Raw genomic sequence first — 18,390 nt, 5'->3', positions numbered from 1 at the left:
GTGCTGATATTTTGCTATTTATCAGTGCTAATTAGATTAAATGTACATTTAAGTGCAGGATCGACACCTAAAATTTGTACGTGGCGCCAAAAAAGGGGCACAGAGATGGGAGGGCCATGGGTGAATTGGGGGCATTCCTTGCATTTACATACTTAATTATAGAATAAGAGGCAGCCACGCCTCATTTTAGGTGTGAGGATTTACACCTATTTCCATTTGTGTAAATGGCCATACCTAAAAGGCACAGTTCCTGGGTGTAAGCGCTATTCTATAAACTGTCTAACTTTAGGTGCCATTATAGAACAGCACCTGCACGCTTTTTTTAGCACTAATTTTTTAAGGCACAATATATAGAATATGAAAATAGCACTATTTCAGAAATAATGTTTACTGTTTCCTAATAGTGAAACCACCATTTTTTTTTCTATAGCTTTCAAACTACAACCTATATACAGTAGAATTCCATTAACCAGTATTCAACTAACTGGCACACTCAACCAAGCAGCAAAAAAATTGCCAGAACCCCCTTCTCCCCCCCAAAAAATTGTCTCCTGTGCTGCTCAGACAACGTCCAAAATTGTGCTCTTAACCCAACAACCCCCTTCTCTCATTCCCTCCAGCCCCCAAAGCATTGGCAGCAACCACAAATCTCCTTACCTCCAGCTCCTGAAACATCATGGCAGCCACATATCTCCCTCCCTCTTGTCCCCAAAGCAGAAGGCAGCCAGTCTTGACAAACCCCCTCCCCCTCTTCCTCACCCAAAGCAGTCCTGACAACCTCCTCCCTCCCTCACCTGAAGCAGCAGAACCGGTCCTGAAAATCCCCCTCCTTCTGGCCCCTGAAGCAGCAGTGGTAGCTGGTCCTGACAATCCCGCTCCCTCCCTCACTTACTTATCCGAAGCAGCAGCAGCGCCGTAAACAGGCTTTGTCTGGCCAGACCCAGAAGGGCCTTTCCTCTGCCACGTCACTGCCGATGCAGCAGAGGAAAGGCCCTGCTAGGGCTGGCCAGACAAAGAATTAACAAAAGTACTTAATGAAGCAGGAGGTACTATATGTAGTTGCAACTTTGTTTTGTACTATTTATAAAGGATTTGTGGATGTATGACCAGCTAAGCTTTACAACATATTCTGAGTAACAAATCATCTTTAGTGCTAAAGGACCTCCATGTAGAGAGAAAAAAAAAAAAACTTTATTAGATACATATAAGAAATGGCTGAAATGTCTAATGAAAATCACAAAGGCCACCAATTTTTTTTTTAGTTTATTTTTAATTATTGTTCTTGGATAACCAAGCAAGTCTTTAAGGAAAACTCAGAAAGAAAAGTCATTCCGGCATGTTAGGATGGTACACGCTGCGTCTTCTCCAAGATTAATACACTCCCATTTGCTCCATCCACAGTTCATAATATATGAGGTGAATTCCAGACTAAAATAACCATATATACAATCAATGAAACTAGATGCTTTGCTACTCTGAAAGTTTGTGGAGGCTTTGTAAAATGTGTCCTGGCTTACCCTTGCTGGAGAGGGTTCCCAAAATGCAATGACGACCACAGTATACATGGCACCAAAACGAGAAATGCTCAGCCATCTGGGAATTGGCAACATGAAGTTAAATCAAAATTAACAACGGTATAACTTATAACAACCCAATGGATGAAACAGAGTTAGTAAGGAAAGGTGACTCTATTCTAACAGTAAAAAAAAAGGCACTTGGAGTTAAAGGGACTGGATTCCGAGGGCTCAGCGCAGATACAAAATTCTGTTTGGTTTCATAAGGAAGGCTTTTTAATACTAAGAATAGCTCTCTCACAGTTTTCCTGTAAAAACACAACAGAAAATTGCAGAATAAAAATGGCATGTTACAGTGAAGACATGTGAAGGGCATTTCTATAAACTAGGGGGTCGATAGCCAAAGCGATTTAATCAGCCAGAGATGGCCCCTGGCTGGTTACATTGGCTGTTCAGGGTAAACTGCTAATTTTCAGTAGCATTTAAGTGATTAGTGCCACTGAAAACTGGCTAGCGCCGAATGGAAAACTGGCCATTTGGGAGGCATTCCGGGGATGGAGTCGGCACTTAGCTGGTTCAGTGTTAGTATTCGGCTCTTTATAGGTCAGGTTAACTGCATAGAGGACTGCCAAAAAGTCAGTCCTATCTTTATGCAGTAAACCATAGCTAGTTAAGCACTGAATATCACACTTAACCAGCTATGGCAAAGCTGGATCTGGAAACCTGGAAATTTAATGCCGATGCTCGGTCATGGCCTGGTATTAAATTTCTGGATGCAAAGCTGGCAGCAGTCAGCAAAACACTGATTGCCCTCAGCTGAATATCGGGCTCTAGATCTACACTTCTGTGCCCCCTTTTGTACATAAATATATAGAATACTAGCATTTACATGCATAAGGGTAGGCTTACCCGCAAAAGTGCCAGCAGGGTGCCTACATACTGTTCTGTAATGATACGCATAACTTACCTAGTGTGTAAATGCAAGGGGTGTATATATGGGCGGAGCTCCCTCTTCCATACCTTACAAAACACTGCACTTTATATGCCCCCTTGCCCCAATTACACGCCTGCAGGTATGCCAGGTTTATAGCTGGTGTAATTGCAGGTGCCTACATATGCAGTGCACTGAAACTGGATTACACTAGTATTCTGTAATAGAATTTGGGCACTCAGATGCTATTATAGCCCCCCTTTTATGAAGCCGCTCTAGCCTTTTCTAATCGCCGGCTGTGGCGGTAAAAGCTCCAGTGCTCATAGAATTCCTATGAGAGTCAGAACTTTTATCGCCATAGCCGGCAATAAAAAAACGCTAACACGGATTCATAAAAGGGTGGGCTAGTCTAGGTTCCAACTGCACATCCTTGGGGGTGCCTAAATGGAAGCGCCTAGTTGTAGAACTGTCCCCAAAACATTTACAACCAAACTGTAAAATAAAAATTAAAAAAAATCTTAAAAACTGAAAACCAAATAAATGCATTTCCAAATGAAATGTTACTTAAAAGATGCAGTGCATAGTCTTTGAGAAAATGTATACCCTTGACACCAAGTGTCATACACATGTACAGTAGAGGTTTACAGTAAACATCATCAAGATAAAATTGATTTTTGACATTTCACCTGCTCCCATCAGCAGGAGGATTAAGGTCAAAGAACCTGCACCAAGGAACTGTTCTGATCTTTACCATCCCCTAGATGGCCAATACCAAGATAACTGAGTAAGTATGCATGCTCTTTTCTCCAGCAGGTAAACTAAAGGCTTCTCTAAAAATAACTTTGAGGGGGTTTTTTTCAGTTCTTTTTGACATTTGAAGAGCAAACTGCAATGTATTAATGAGTCACCTTGTAAAATACAGGCCATCTCATTAGTGTTTTGATTCTAGACATGGCAGTTCTCCCAAAACAAATAAGCACTTCCACAGAAAGAATATTTGGCAATCTTAAAACTCCACTGGAAGGTGGATGTACAATAGCTCATTTCATATTGAAAGCCAGCAGTGGCCTCTCCTCTCGCTTTTGCCAAGGACTCTTTTTATTTTCTCCTTGATCTTCCATATTGTCATCATGCTCGGAAGTTCCATGCTCTGGACTGGTTAAAGGCTCCAAAGAGGTTTCGACAGTTCTTTTTACAGTTTCTTCTTGCAGGCTAGGCAACTGACTGCAACTTTTCCTGGCAGCTGCATCAAAGAATGATCTCAAGCTGTTGTCCTCCGGGCTGCAAACTGCTGTGCCACTTTCACTGCCACTTTGATCCATCTCGTCCACATATACCAGCTGGGTGTACACTGTGCTGTCAGAAACATTCTGTTCCCTTTGCTGATGTTCCTGTAAGGCTGTGTGATGCAGGGCCTGGTGTTTCTGTAGCAGTGAAAGCTTCTCTCCTCTCCCTTTGTGAACAGATTTTGGCTCATGCATGTCAACACCAGAATCCAAACTGGCGTCATTACTTCCATTCCTTCCTGCTCTTTGCAAATCGATATATGAATGCCGGACATGAGCATTTGACCGTCCATCTAGAGATACAAACCAGGCCCGAGGGTGGGGCATTGGCTTTCCTCCCCCCAGCTCCATTAGCGCCTTTTCAGTAAGGAGCTGTACATCACCGTTCATCTGGGCCAGAGCAGCATCACTAAGTGATGCAGGAATGGACATGGACTCGGACATTGATACATTTTGAGGGCTCCAGTCCATTTCTTCTGTCTCTTGTAAGTGCTGTTGAGACATTGCTTGTGAAACCAACTGTGAAGGCTGCAGTTGTGGTTGAGGATGTGATAGGAGCTGTGTATGAGGTTTGGAGAGTTCAGCCTGAAGTTTTTCTAATTCAAACTGCTGGTCACCTGGCACAATTAATGGCTGGTTCACAAAAGGGTGTTCTCCTGGTAACTTCATGTAATGAGCTGGGATGACCAATGTAGGCAATACTTTTCTGTAAGCACTGTCACTTACTTGGTCCACAGAATTGTAGCATATCAACTGGCCAGAGCGAGGAAAAGAGGTAGGCCTTTCAAGATGATCAGCAGACCTAGACATCATATAGTCAGAAGGTCTACGGTCCACTGGTGGTTCCTTTTCAGGAGCAGAAGGTATGATGTACATTTGCTCCTGAACATTGTGTTTACTCCCTGCCCCAACGTGATTGCCACATGCCTGAACCTCTTTGTCTTGCCTTGCAAATAATGGCTGAGACAGCATGGAATTGTAACTCTTCCTATAGTCATCTTTAAGGGAAGATTCATAGCCTTCTGGCATTTCCATTGATTTTCTGCATTTCATAGGAAACATTTCCACCGATTTAAGGTAGTCTTTCCGAAAAGTCCCACTGGGAGTCAAGTTATCCAAGGAGATTCTGCTTTTGTCTTCCTGATGGGAAAGCAGTTCCTCTCTGGAGCTAAATTCTCGTGAGATGCTAAAGGAAGGCTTCAGCATAGGAGTATGCAGATCTGCGTCTCCATTAGATGACGTCATTTCCATACGGACTGCGCTGATTAAATTGATGTGGGACATGGAGGTTGCCTGGTCCTTCTTGGAACTGTCCAGTGCTGTGGAAATATGAAGTTTCCTATGATGGGGACGTGGTTTCAAACATCTCCTCCTACGATGGGTTAAAGAAAGAAATAGAATTTCATAATTTATTACCATACTGTAAGAATCACAGCTATGCTCACAGACAGTGTTAATATCAGCAAAATTATTTTGTTCATTTTTTTGGTACATGTAAGTTGTTGTAGGCAATTAGCTACAACTATATAGCTGTAGTTAGAGAATGACACGGGGACACATTTTTTCCCGTCTCCGCAGGAACTCAATTTCCCTGTCCTTTCCTGTGAGTTTTGTCACTGTCCCTGTCCTATTCCTGTAAGGTCTGCTTTAACCACACAAGCCTCAAACGCTTATGATTTTAAAGTATTTGAGGCTTGTGCAGATGACGACAGAGCTTGCAGGAATGGGGCAGGGACAGGAAAAGAACTTGCCGGGATGGGACAGAAAAATGAGTTCCCGCAGGGACAGGGAAAAAATTTGTCCCTGTGTCATTCTCTAGCTGTAGTCTTAAAACAAATATAAATAATCACGTTTATTAAAAAAAAATTGGAGGACCCTTTTACTAAAGGACATTAAGTCCTAATACAGGACTACTCAATTCTGGTCCTCAGGGTCCACGAGCAGGCCAAGTTTCAGGATATCCACAATAAATATGCAAGAGATAGATTTGCATGTCCTGCCTCCTCGTTATGCAAATCTCTCTCATGCATATTAATTGTAGATATCCTAAAAACCTGGCCTGCCCATGGACCCTGAGGTCCAGAATTGAGTAGCACTGCCCTAATGTGTGGTTCACGCATGAGAAAGTACTTACTGCAAAATGTGTTTGGAAATTTCCCTGTTGTTGTGCACTAACCATAAGTTAACTGTTTTAAAAAATGTTTTTGGAGGGAGTGTGTCATGGGCAGAGAGAGCGTGGGCATGCTTCTCATGCCGGAGAAATTAAAAAGGTAAAGGATTATGGAAAGGGGGTGGCGCGGTGGGGAAGGGACACCACCCCCACCCCAGCACGGCTCACCCTTACTTCGCCACTACTCAGAAGAGCAATCACTAGGAACAGCTCTTCTTTCTGCCTTCTCTTTCCCTCTAACCAGCTGCAATTAGCTGATAGCCTGCAGAAGAGAGAGTGGCTGCTGTAGGCTATAAATCAGGTGTCCCCTGCCAGCTTCTGCTTTGGAGCTGGCAAGGGACTCCCCAAATAGCTTTCTTTTTTGATGGGCACAACTGTTGTGCATGCACAACACACACACACGAGAGGTGTGCCCAGTGGCATAGCGAGGGTAGGAGGCCCCTGGGATGGTGGCACCCCAACACACTCTCCTCTGCCCCCCCTGCAACTTCCACACCAATACCCCTATGCCCTCCTCTCTGGCCCCGCTCCACATTCGTGCCCTCTCTGCCTACCCCCATACCTCTTAAATCTTCGCCAGCGCACGCAACTTCTCCAGCCTGCTGCCTGTACTGGTTTTCCCTCTGATGTCACTTCCTGGCCCCACGACCTGGAAGTGATTTCAGAGGGAGCCAGGCCAGCACAAGTAGCAGGCTAGAAGTAGTTGCTTATGCTGGTGAAGATTTTAAATAGGTACTGATTCCCAACCCTGTCCTGGAGGACCATCACCCAGTCAGGTTTTCAGGATAACCCTAATGAATATGCAAGAGGCAGATTTGCTTGACTTTCATTCTCCATTATATGCAAATCTCTATCATGCATATTCATTAGGACTATCCCAAAACCCCGACTGGCTGGTGGTCCTCCAGGGCAGGATTGGGAACCATTGGTTTAAAGTACTTGGTCAAAGTACTTAAGCAAAAATAAATTTATTTTTTAATACTTAAGTACAGTAAAAGTACAGAGAAGAACACATTGAAAAATTTACTTAAGTGAAAGTACAAAAGCAATTTGCCTAATATAATACTTTTTGAGTAGAAAGTAAAAGTATCATAACTACAATGAATGCAACTATTGTAAACATTTTTAACCCAACAATTTTATTATTGCTGTACAATTCAATTCACTTTCTTGTAGTAAAACTGAATTTTGTAATTGACCGTCACTCATTATTAAACAAATACAGCTATGTAAAAGGGTGTTCAATGACTGCACTGGTAGAAAGTGGATTGCTCAGTCTGATTAAAAAGATCCTTCAAATCAGACAAGACTGCAATATTACTGATATCTTTTCACTGGATCTGCAGATATTGATTAAGGGAATCTGTCTGGAACACTTGACTTCTATATAGCGAAGAATACTTTGTCGCACCAAAAAAGTTGACCCTGATTCCTCCACAAAGGGAAACACAACCGAAACAAGAGACTTGTGGAGAGTCAATGTCCAAGATGAAAGCTTTATTAAAACAAATAAATAAATAATCCACATCAAAATGTCTAGGGCCTGAACCTCTGGAAACAGTTAGACTCAAGACGGTTCGTGTTTCGACACTATTGTCTTCCTCAGGGGTCCCTATAGGTCCTATAAGCAGGCTTGTGGATTAAGTAATGAAAACAAGGTTTGCTGTTCAGCAGAGAAAATGGCCATTTTGGGTTACACTTTGTCATCATTTTTGTCAATATCATATTCATTAGAAGCAGTGCTGTCTAATTTATCACTTGCATAAGAACATATGTAAGACTAGTCATTTTGGGTCAGACCAATGGTGGATCTAACCCAGTAACCTGTCTTCACAGTGGCCAAACCAGGTCACAAGTACCTGGCAACCCCCCCCCCCCCCAAATAGTAACAATATTCCATACCAGCATTCCAGTGCAAGCAGTGGATGAAGTAAGATGAAGAACTCCAGCTTGACAACTATGAAAAGCAAATGTTCATTTTGTTTATTTTATGGATATCTATTGTGTTTTAGATTCAAACAGTGTATGTTGTTTTGTACATCGCTTTGATTATAAGCGGTTTATAATTTTTTTAAATAAATAAATGTCTGTCTCAATAGCAGACTATGGACTATTCCTCCAGGAAATTGTCCAAACCTTTTTTAAAACCAGCTACGTTAACCGCTGTTACCGCAAATTCTGACAAAGTGTTCCAGAGCTTAGCTATTCTTTTGAGTAAAAAAGTATTTCCTTTTATTGGTGTCCCCTAGCCTTTGTAATTTTTGATCAAGTAAAAAAAAAATTAAAAAAAAAATCGTCCACTTGCACCTATTCTACATCACTCAGGATTTTGTAGACTTCAATCATATCTCCCCTCAGCTGTCTCTTTTCCAACCTGAAGAGCCCTAACCCTTTTTAGTCTTTCCTCATAAGAGAGAAGTTCCATCTCCTTTATCATCCTGATCACTCTTTTTTGAACTTTTTCTAATTCCGCTATACCTTTTTTTGAGATATGGCATCTTCATCTTCATTATCATCCTGCTGGTCAATTACAGAGAAGGCTTTCACAAAGTTGAAATCATTGTCTATTATTGTTCTAACAATTTTTTATCTAATGACAAACTCTGAATATCTTCAAGAAATGATGCAAGAACGTTGAATGTGTGAAGACCAGTCATTCTTGAGACCAAACAAACAGACTTCTTCTTGTAAGAGGAAAGACTAAAAAGGTTAGGGCTCTTCAGCTTGGAAAAGAGAAGGCTGAGGGAGATATGATTGAAGTCTACAAAATCCTGAGTGGAGTAGAACGGGTACAAGTGGATCGATTTTTCACTCTGTCAAAAATTATGAAGACTAGGGGACACTTGATGAAACTGCAGGGAAATATGTTTTAAAACCAATAGGAGGAAATATTTTTTCACTCAGAGAATACTTAAGCTCTGGAACATGTTGTCAGAGGTTGTGGTAAGAGCAGGTAGTGTAGCTGGTTTTAAGAAAGGTTTGGACAAATTCCTGGAGGAAAAGTCCATAGTCTGTTATGAAGACATGGGGGAAGGCACTGCTTGCCCTGGATCAGTAGCATGGAATGTTGCTACTCCTTGGGTTTTGGCCAGGTACTAGGGACCTGGATTGGCCACTGTGAGAACGGGCTACTGGGCTTGATGGGTCTGACCCAGTAAGGCTCTTCTTGTGATGATCAATCTAATGGACAGTCACCCTAATGTAAAACTTCCCATTGGATGACCAGCTGTTGTGGTAGAGACATCTGCTCACCAAGAAGTGCAACCAGCTTCACTTTTTTTCTCCACTTCAAAGTGACTCATCATATCACTATTATATTTGGCGAAGGACAGTAACCAGTTCAATAAACACAGGCCACTCCACTGTTCTCATAGGCTATATTTCCTGAATTATCAAGCTGCTCTCAATTTTCTCACAGAGCGATGTTCATTTGAAAAGATTTGTAAAGATAAGAAAAAACAAAGTATTTTCATATAAGTGTTTGAAAGACTGTAAAGACATTTATTTATTTATTTACTTTTGTAATCAAACTTGGAGCGTAACCAGAACTAATAAAGTTGCAACGACTGAAAAATATACTTTGGTTCATCACTAGAGGGCGCAACTCTCTTCTTGAAGAACTCTATACCTCTGAGTGACTTTCAAACGTGACGGTTGCAATCCTGAAGTTTGGTTACCAATTTGAATGAGAAGACAGTTCTTTTATTTGAACTCTAATATTTTTCTGACTTCCACTAATATTTAACTATTAGTACCCCAGTGACATTATAAAGAAATTATATTTGTACCTAATTTTGGGGCATAATGGCATCTATGGGATGGGAAGCACACTCCTACAATGATCAACAGGCCAATGACTTATTAGCATCTTTTCATTTATTCACGTCAGAAGATACAACAACCATTCCCACAGATTGGGACCACATAGAGTCTTTATTTAAACGAATAGCTCGTGCAGATCTACACGCAGCCACGCTTGCTGAATATTGTCGCCTGAAGAGGATCCCACGAGGATTGAGGATGAGAACAGCGCCCAGACTGTTTTTAGATAATCCTAATTTTTTTGGACAAGTGGAATGCAGTGCTTAATAAATGTTCCCTAGATTTAATGTTACTAGTAATAGAAACAACAAAAACAGAATTACAGACATATAATATTGAGTTAGATCAAGCTAAGGAAAGTTTAAAATCTCTAGATACTATAGATGACTACAACCAAAAATTAACAGAACTCAATCTTAAAATTACTGCATTTAGAGAAGATTTACGTAAGAACAAAATAAAAAAACTAAGACGTGATGAACTTGATTACACAAAAGGTTTTGTCTATCCGTGGATGGACAAATCTAGTAGTAATAAAAACAAAAAACGATCTACATATACACACACATCCTCTGATTCCTCAGATGACGACAAAACATCTACTTCTGTCCCCAAACAAACTCAGTCGGTCCATTTTCAGGAGGGATCATTACCAAACCCACGCAGACCAACCAGAACAAAATACAACAGGGTTCCACCTTAACATCCAATGTATTTAATCTGTCACATAGAAAGTTAACCACGGCAGAACTATCTGTACTAAACAAAGGGTTATCATTTGTGCCAACTAATCCATATCAATCTTTTGACACCAGAGTATCCATGTTTAAATTTATCAGAAAATGCAAACTCAAACATTTTTTTCATCTAGATGAGTCAACTGAAACATTGTCATCTACTACTGACAATGTATTAAGAACTAAATCTACATGGTGTCCTCCAGGAACAGTGGATTCTCATATACAAACTTTTGAGAATTTAGTATTAAAAGATATTAACATTTTGGAACAAAATTCACTTAAAATACGCCACAATTTAACTAAGTCTCAGCATCTTGCTTTACAATCCCTCATGTCTGATCATAACATTATTATCCGCCCTGCAGACAAAGGGGGAGGAATAGTACTTATGGACTCTGATCAATACGTAGCAGAAGCTTTACGTCAATTATCAGATCTAAATTATTATACTCCTTTACAAGAAGATCCTACCCCACACATACGAGATGCCATTTCCACACTTCTAGTATACGCCGTAGAAGCAGGGACCATTACAGATAAAGAATTTCAGTTTCTTTCATGCAAACACCCTAGAATCCCTGTAATTTATTTTGTCCCTAAAATTCATAAATCTCTCCACAATCCTCCAGGAAGACCCATAGTCTCTGGAATAGGCTCCATCTTAGAACCTTTATCTACCATTATCGATATGTATTTAAAAGATAGAGTTCCTTTAGCTCCATCTTATGTTCGTGACTCCACTAACATGATTAATATTTTAGAACAATATCATGATGTACCTGCACACGCCATTGTTATTACGTTAGACATATCAGCATTATATACTAACATCCCACAAAATGCCGCAATGGAAATTATTAAAGAGGAATTATCAGCATTGGATTTATCTCAACATAGAATAGATTTGTTATTACAATTAGCATATATTGCATTAAGTATGAACTATTTTCAGTTTGACATGCAATATTATAAACAAATCAAAGGTACGGCTATGGGGCCTAAGATGGCTCCATCTGTGGCATGTTTGTATGTTTCCAAATTCGAAAAAACTTTTTTATACATATCCAGATATTGGAATAATTTTTTACTCTGGAAAAGGTACATCGATGATATCTTTGCAGTATGGATAGGTACACCTATTGAATTTCAAACTTTTCTAGAGTGGTTAAATTCCTGTGACAGCAATTTACAATTCACCATGAGTACTAATGTGAGACAGTTATCATTCTTAGATATACAGATTTGTTTACATCAAGGTAGTTTTTCTACTACCATCTTTCGTAAACCCACGGACAGAAATAACTTATTGGAATACAGCAGTTTTCACCCTAAACATTTAAGAAATAATATTCCCGTAGGACAGTTTTTACGACTCAGAAGACTCTGTACCACAGTTCAAGAGTATATCTGTAGGGCTAATGACATGAAAATGCGATTCATAAAAAGAGGGTATCCAACATCAGTTATCAAAAAAGCATATAAAAGAGGACTGTATGCGAATAGATCTTTATTGTTAAATCCCAACTCTAAAGAAGATGAGGACACTTTAGTATGTGTCCTCCCCTACTCAGTCAGAGCATTTGACATTAAAAGGATCATTAAGAAACACTGGGGTATTATGCAATACCACAAGACATTCCATCAAATACCCCGCTTTGCATTCTCCAAACAACGTAATCTCAAACAACAGTTGGTACAATCCCATTTTGTAAAACATCCAGTAGAACAAATGGCAGGGCAACATGTTCCATGTGGACACTGTAAAATGTGCCAATACAGTGTCACCTTAAAACACATGTCCATACACAATAGCTGTCTTAGCAAAATTAAAACCTTTGCCACAAATTGTGAGTCCAGACAAGTAGTGTATGTGATTCAATGCCCGTGCCATCTTTTATATGTAGGTTGTACCACTCGTTGCATCAAAATCAGGATTGGAGAACATATTAGTAGAATTCGCTCTGAAGTAAAAGAGGCTCCCCTAGTCCAGCACTGGTTACTACACCAACATGCGATCACAGATCTCAAATTTTCAGTGCTCAATGTCATTAATTTAATCAGAGGAGGAGATGTGGCCCATATACTTTGGAGACAAGAACAAAAGTGGATTTTCACTTTAAATACATTGCAGCCTCATGGCCTAAATAGTGATATGGAATGGATCGCTTTCCTATGAACAAGGCTTTTAGACTACACACAGTCATATTTCACTGTCTTTACAATAACATTTAAAATCTTCCCTGTATTTTTTAATGCTAAATAGTATTTTTTAATGCTAAACAGTAACTCATCACTCTATGTACTTATTCACCAACATTCTAGGAATCACGTCAGTTCTAATTCTAATTCTGACGTGTAATAAACTCCTCCCCCTGTACTCTTTTAAACCAGACAGCTGATGCTATGTTTTCTCTGACAGTTTAAATTCACAGCACCGACAGCGTTCTTTTGACGGTATGTATTGTTGTGCCTCGCTTCCTATAGTAGCTTTATAATTAATTTAGAATTTTTGCCGTAGTGAGGATAGTGAAATTTCTACTCTCATACCCGGCTGTTTATATATACTCTATATTTCAGATGTTACCACATCGCAAACTTGAAGCATTCTATCAGCATTGAAAAGGTTTTTCAATTACATACAATAGGGTCTCCTGAAGAAGGAATCGAAACGGGGCCACGTAGAGACCCCGAACCTGTTATAAACTGAATTATCAAGCTGCTCTCAATTTTCTCACAGAGCGATGTTCATTTGAAAAGATTTGTAAAGATAAGAAAAAACAAAGTATTTTCATACAATGTGTTTGAAAGACTGTAAAGACATTTATTTATTTACTTTTGTAATCAAACTTGGAGCGTAACCAGAACTAATAAAGTTGCAACGACTGAAAAATATACTTTGTTCATCACTAGAGGGCGCAACTCTCTTCTTGAAGAACTCTATACCTCTGAGTGACTTTCAAACGTGACGGTTGCAATCCTGAAGTTTGGTTACCAATTTGAATGAGAAGACAGTTCTTTTATTTGAACTCTAATATTTTTCTGACTTCCACTAATATTTAACTATTAGTACCCCAGTGACATTATAAAGAAATTATATTTCCTGAACAGCAAAATTTAAGATGAAATGATCCACTGTTTGCATGATGAGGTTTGCAATAGCAAAATCCTGTTTCAGGTTTTGCTGTTGCAATTTAGTTTACCGAGGAATCATTTACACGTTGCTTCCGCTTTTACTTTTAACTGCAATCAGATGTAACCAGGTAAAAGTAGTGAAATTTGGTGAAATTATTACTTCAGTAAAGGTAAAAGTAACAAATCTTATCCTGCACTTCTTTACAAGTAAAAATAACAAATCTTTTACTTAAGTATAGTAATCAGTTCCATTTACTTAGTTACTATACAGCACTGCAAATTGCGTTTTGTCACCTGAAAATACCTAAACTAAGGGGTCCTTTTACTAAGGCGCGCTAGCCGCTTTAACGCGCGCTAAACGCTAACACATCCATTATAGTCTATGGACGTGTTAGCATTTAGCACGCGCTAAATCGGCTAGCGAGCCTTAGTAAAAGGACCCCTAAGATTAGCAAGAAAATTATCCATGTAGTTGAGCAGAAATATGGCCAATAAAACCTTAAAGAAGCATTTGTTCGGCACTATTAAGACTTATTGATCTGGCCATACTACCTTAAAAAAAGCTGAAACTATGTCCCCATAGCACGTATGAAGTAGGGAGAGTGTGGCGTAGTGGTTAAAGCCTCAGCACCCTGAGGTTGTGGGTTCAAACTCACTCTGCTCATTGTGACCCTGGGCAAGTCACTTAATCCTCCCATTGCCCCAGGTACAGTAGACAGATTGTGAGCCCACAAGGACAGACAGGGGAAAAATGCTTGAGTACCTGAAAAAATTAATGTAAGACCATTCTGAGCTCCTCTGGGAGAATAGAATATTGAATGAATGAATAAATAAATAAAATCAACGAAACCTATCAATCAGCTTTCTGTTAACTGGGTCCATGCCCTGTACAGAATAGTGCTTAGCACTGATTCTCACACTCTTAATTTTGGGCACCGGACTTATGCCTAATGAAACCTAGTGTACGTGTTGGCGCTCAAGCCGAGCACGCTGAGGCAGCCTTCCACAATTATGAATGTAACTTTTTGGACTGCCCATGCCCCTCCAAAACATGCACCCTTTTGAGATACAAGCTATGGGAGTTGTGCTCCCTGCCGTATAGAAAAGCGTGCAGCCAGATGTGTGTGCAAATTTTAATGGGTGCCAGTTAACATTAGCACCTAATTATTGTTGGTTCAGAGCTTGTTCTTCAGTTAAATTGCACATGCGTCTTGGGCGAGCAAATTGGGGTGCATATATAGAATCGGGGGTAAGCATAAAACTATACATGCAAGAATACAGAATGAGGCAGTTGTATATTTTTTGATAATTTTACTCTACAGCAAGGGAGCTTTTGGGCTCCTTTTACAAAGGCGCGCAAGTGGTTTAACGCTCATAATAGCGTGCGCTAGACCGCCGGATGCGCTAGCTGCTACCGCCTCCTCTTGAGCAGGCGGTAGTTTTTGGCCAGCGCGGGGGTTAGCGCGTGATGAAAAGTCACTCACGCGCTATCCCCGCTAGCGCGCCTTTGTAAAAGGAGCCCTTTATCTCGGTTTATTTTGCCTGGAGCGTACTAGTAGCAGCATAGTGGGCGCTGTGGCATAGTATGCTTGCTGTGGTTCCACTGCCTCAGATTTCCACTGTCTAAATGCAAACCTGATTGTGCTGGACCCTAGGCAGTTATATGAAGAAAGAGCATATTTTGATTGGCAAAAGCACAAAGCTAAGCATGATTTATCCACAACAGGCCTCAAGTGAGGTGGGTTTGACAACGCTGCGCCTGATTTCCCAAGATAAAAAGGCAATAGAGGATTAGGTGATTTGCCCAAGGCCACAGAGAGCTGCTGTGAGATTTGAACCTGGACCTTCTAGTTCCCAGCTTGCTGCCCCAACCATTTGTGACTACATCAGTGCAGAGTAATAGAGATGTCTTTATGTGGTATGCATTTTGGAGGGACTGCTATATAATGTACTCAAAATTTGGTACAACTCTTTGCACGCTATTTTATAAATATGCATGAATAAATTTATCACATAACTGAAAAAGGGGGTGTGGCTATGTGAGGAGTATGGGTAGACCAGGGGCATTCACGAAAGATATGCTTTATAGAATTTGGAGGATCCGCGCCTAACTTATAAATTCTTCTGCCTAAATTAGGCGCAGATCCCCCGAATCCTATGATATTGCATATATCTTTAGTGAATGCCCCTGATCCTGCGTGTGAAAACCTAAATTGTTGCCAATAATTGATTGTTGGTGCCCAGTTATTGGAGCCAATTGGCTCATTATACAATCAAATTGCATGCAGAATTTGAGCATGTGCCCAAATTTCCACATGCAATATTCAGCACCATATATAGAGTCCAGGGGTTTATAGGAAACAGCGAGCGCCTGCCCTGTTTTGCTTATTAGTGGAGGCACTGTGCTTTCCCGATACAGTGATTTCCTACAGTTTAGCAAACTGCACACAGTGTCAAAAATAAAATGTTCTCCAAGGGTACAGTGCTAAAAGAACGTGCCACATACATATCCTTAGAAGATGACACCTTTCTAGTTAAAAAAAAAAAAAAAGATACTCTGTTTTGGGAAATACTGGTATATATTGAAGAACTAAGGCTGGTACTGGACAGACTTGCATGGTCTGTGTCCCGTATATGGCCATTCAATTGAGGATGGACTGGGATGGTTTCGATGGGCTGGAGTGAGCTTTGACAGAGACTCCAGAATATGGAACCTATGCACAATACTGGGCAGTGCTTTGGGTTTCTGGTCCAGAAATATCTAAGAAAAAGAACAATTTAAATTAAGTCATTAAATTATAGAGAATGTATGTTTGGGCAGACTGGATGGGCCATTTGGGTCTTTATCTGTCGTCATTTACTATGTTACTTTGTTAACGTAAGGCTTTTTTTCTGTGTGTGCAAACCAGCTTCCTTGCAATTTGTTGCTTAGCCTATTGGATGTCTTCCCTCCCCCTCCCCCCCAGTCACCCCGTTGGGAAGGAACTGTGAGTTCCTAGTGTTTGCCAAGACTTGAATTACCAGACAGAAAGCTTCTTATTGAAAAAATATCAACCTCTTGAGACTTTTGGAGTTCTGCTTTGGGATCAAAGCCCCCCAGGATATATTTCCATTTCAGCAAACTTTCTGGATTTCTTAGGCAGAACTGCCTTTGTGCCTAGGACCTCCCTGTATATCTCCTAGTATATCTACACTAAAAATGCTGCAATTTATACCACCCTATGTCCACTAGGTCTGTATTTGTAAGTCTAAGGGGTCCTTTTATCAAGCTGCGGTAGGGGTTTAATGCGCGTTAAACTGCCTGCCGCGCTAGCCGCTAATGCCTGCATTGAGCAGGCGTTAGTTTTTTAGATGTCCGCGGGGGTTAGCACATGTTGAAATGTCTGACGCGCTAACCCCGCTAGCGCGGCTTGATAAAAGGACCCCTAAATGTTATATCTATACTGTAATTGCTCTAATCTATACTGTAATTGCTGTAATCCTTGTCCATGCTGTAAATGCTGTAAAGTCTGTAGGTCTCACTAAAATTTGTTCTATCCATACTGTAACCCGTTCTGGGCTCCTTTGGGAGGACGGGCTAAATAAATGACAAAATAAATGAATAAAATAAATATATACTGGTAGCACTTAGCTACTGCAAAATAAAACACCCCTAACAAAACAGAGTGGGTGCCCTTACCTGCAATAATATAGAAGGAGACACAACAGAACTAGAAGAATGAAGGCCATTCCTCCTAATATTGCCAAAAGAAACAATGTATGATAGGAAGTAATGTCCTGCTTGACTATGGGACCTGAAAGAAAAGAAAAAAGAAATATGCATATCTATTAGCACTTGGGTCACTTTTGATTATTTTGAAATGACAGAAATAAAAGTATAAGCCACATGCAATGTTCCTGTGTTTTTCTGCACTGTGCAATCCAGATGAATTACAAATGTTGGGGACCTTTTAATTAGCGCAAAAATTACCTGAACTATTTTTTAGCAAGTGGGTTACCCCCCAAGCAGCGGAATGCTTTTTGTTTGGGAGGGGGGCAAAAGCTCCACTCTAGACCTCTCTCTCCGGCTCCCAGCTCCTCCACCTACCTCTTCCCTGGCCGTTGCCATTTTACATCTTCGGGCAGCCGGCCGCAGCAACGAGTGAGATTGCTGCCATTGGCCTGCCCTGGAAGTCTTAATTCTGCAGCAACTGGATGTCAATTGTTTGTTTGTTTTTTTTTTGGGGGGGGGGGGGCATGGCCCGTTCCCACGCCCATGGGTTACCCAATACCTAAGGCCACTTTTCAGCATGGTTCTAAGATGCCTGCAATGGCCATGCGTTGTTCTAACATGCCTACTGATGGCCACGAACCAGTTTAGAAATTAGTGCGTGAGACTTACTGTCATTTATTTTGAATGTGGTAAGAGCTACTGCGCTAATCAGTCAGTGTGCATCAATGTCCATGCAATAACTGATTAGAACAGAGCATGCTCACTCTCCGCCCCTGTGCTAAAAAAATAAATATATATTTTTTTGCGTGTGGGTGGTGCACACAGAACCCACAATTATCTCGTGAATGCGGCCTGCTAGTCCCATTGTTAAATAGTGGTAAGCAGTGCTTACTGTCGCTTAGTAAAAGGTAGAGAATGACAGGGGGGGGCCAAATTTTTTCCCATGCTCATGGGATCTATTTCCATTTCCAATCCATCCCTGCGAGTTCTGTCCCTGCCCCAGCCCCATCCCTGCGAGTTCTGTCCTTATCTGCACAAGCCCCGAACATTTATGATTTTAAAGTGTTCAAGGCCTGTGCAGAT

At 40.7% G+C, this 18,390-nt stretch overlaps 1 protein-coding gene across 2 annotated transcripts in view; it reads right to left on the bottom strand.

The window, feature by feature from the left end:
* Positions 1 to 1,250: 1,250 nt before the first annotated feature.
* Positions 1,251 to 18,390, bottom strand: part of FAM171A1 (family with sequence similarity 171 member A1) — a 292,982-nt gene continuing 275,842 nt past the window's right edge. For both annotated transcript variants that reach the window (XM_033931205.1, XM_033931204.1), the window contains 2 exons: positions 17,275 to 17,389; positions 1,251 to 5,103 (listed from right to left, as the gene is read on the bottom strand). In XM_033931205.1, the coding sequence (XP_033787096.1) occupies positions 3,486 to 5,103; positions 17,275 to 17,389 (1,733 nt within the window). In that variant the 3' untranslated portion in view covers positions 1,251 to 3,485. The remainder of the gene's footprint in view (positions 5,104 to 17,274; positions 17,390 to 18,390) is intronic.

This window comes from Geotrypetes seraphini, chromosome 2 (genome assembly GCF_902459505.1).
Source record: "Geotrypetes seraphini chromosome 2, aGeoSer1.1, whole genome shotgun sequence".
Classification (NCBI taxonomy): domain Eukaryota; kingdom Metazoa; phylum Chordata; class Amphibia; order Gymnophiona; family Dermophiidae; genus Geotrypetes; species Geotrypetes seraphini.
The sequence above is the reverse complement of the archived record's forward strand: the minus strand, read 5'-3'. Positions and strand labels throughout refer to the sequence as shown.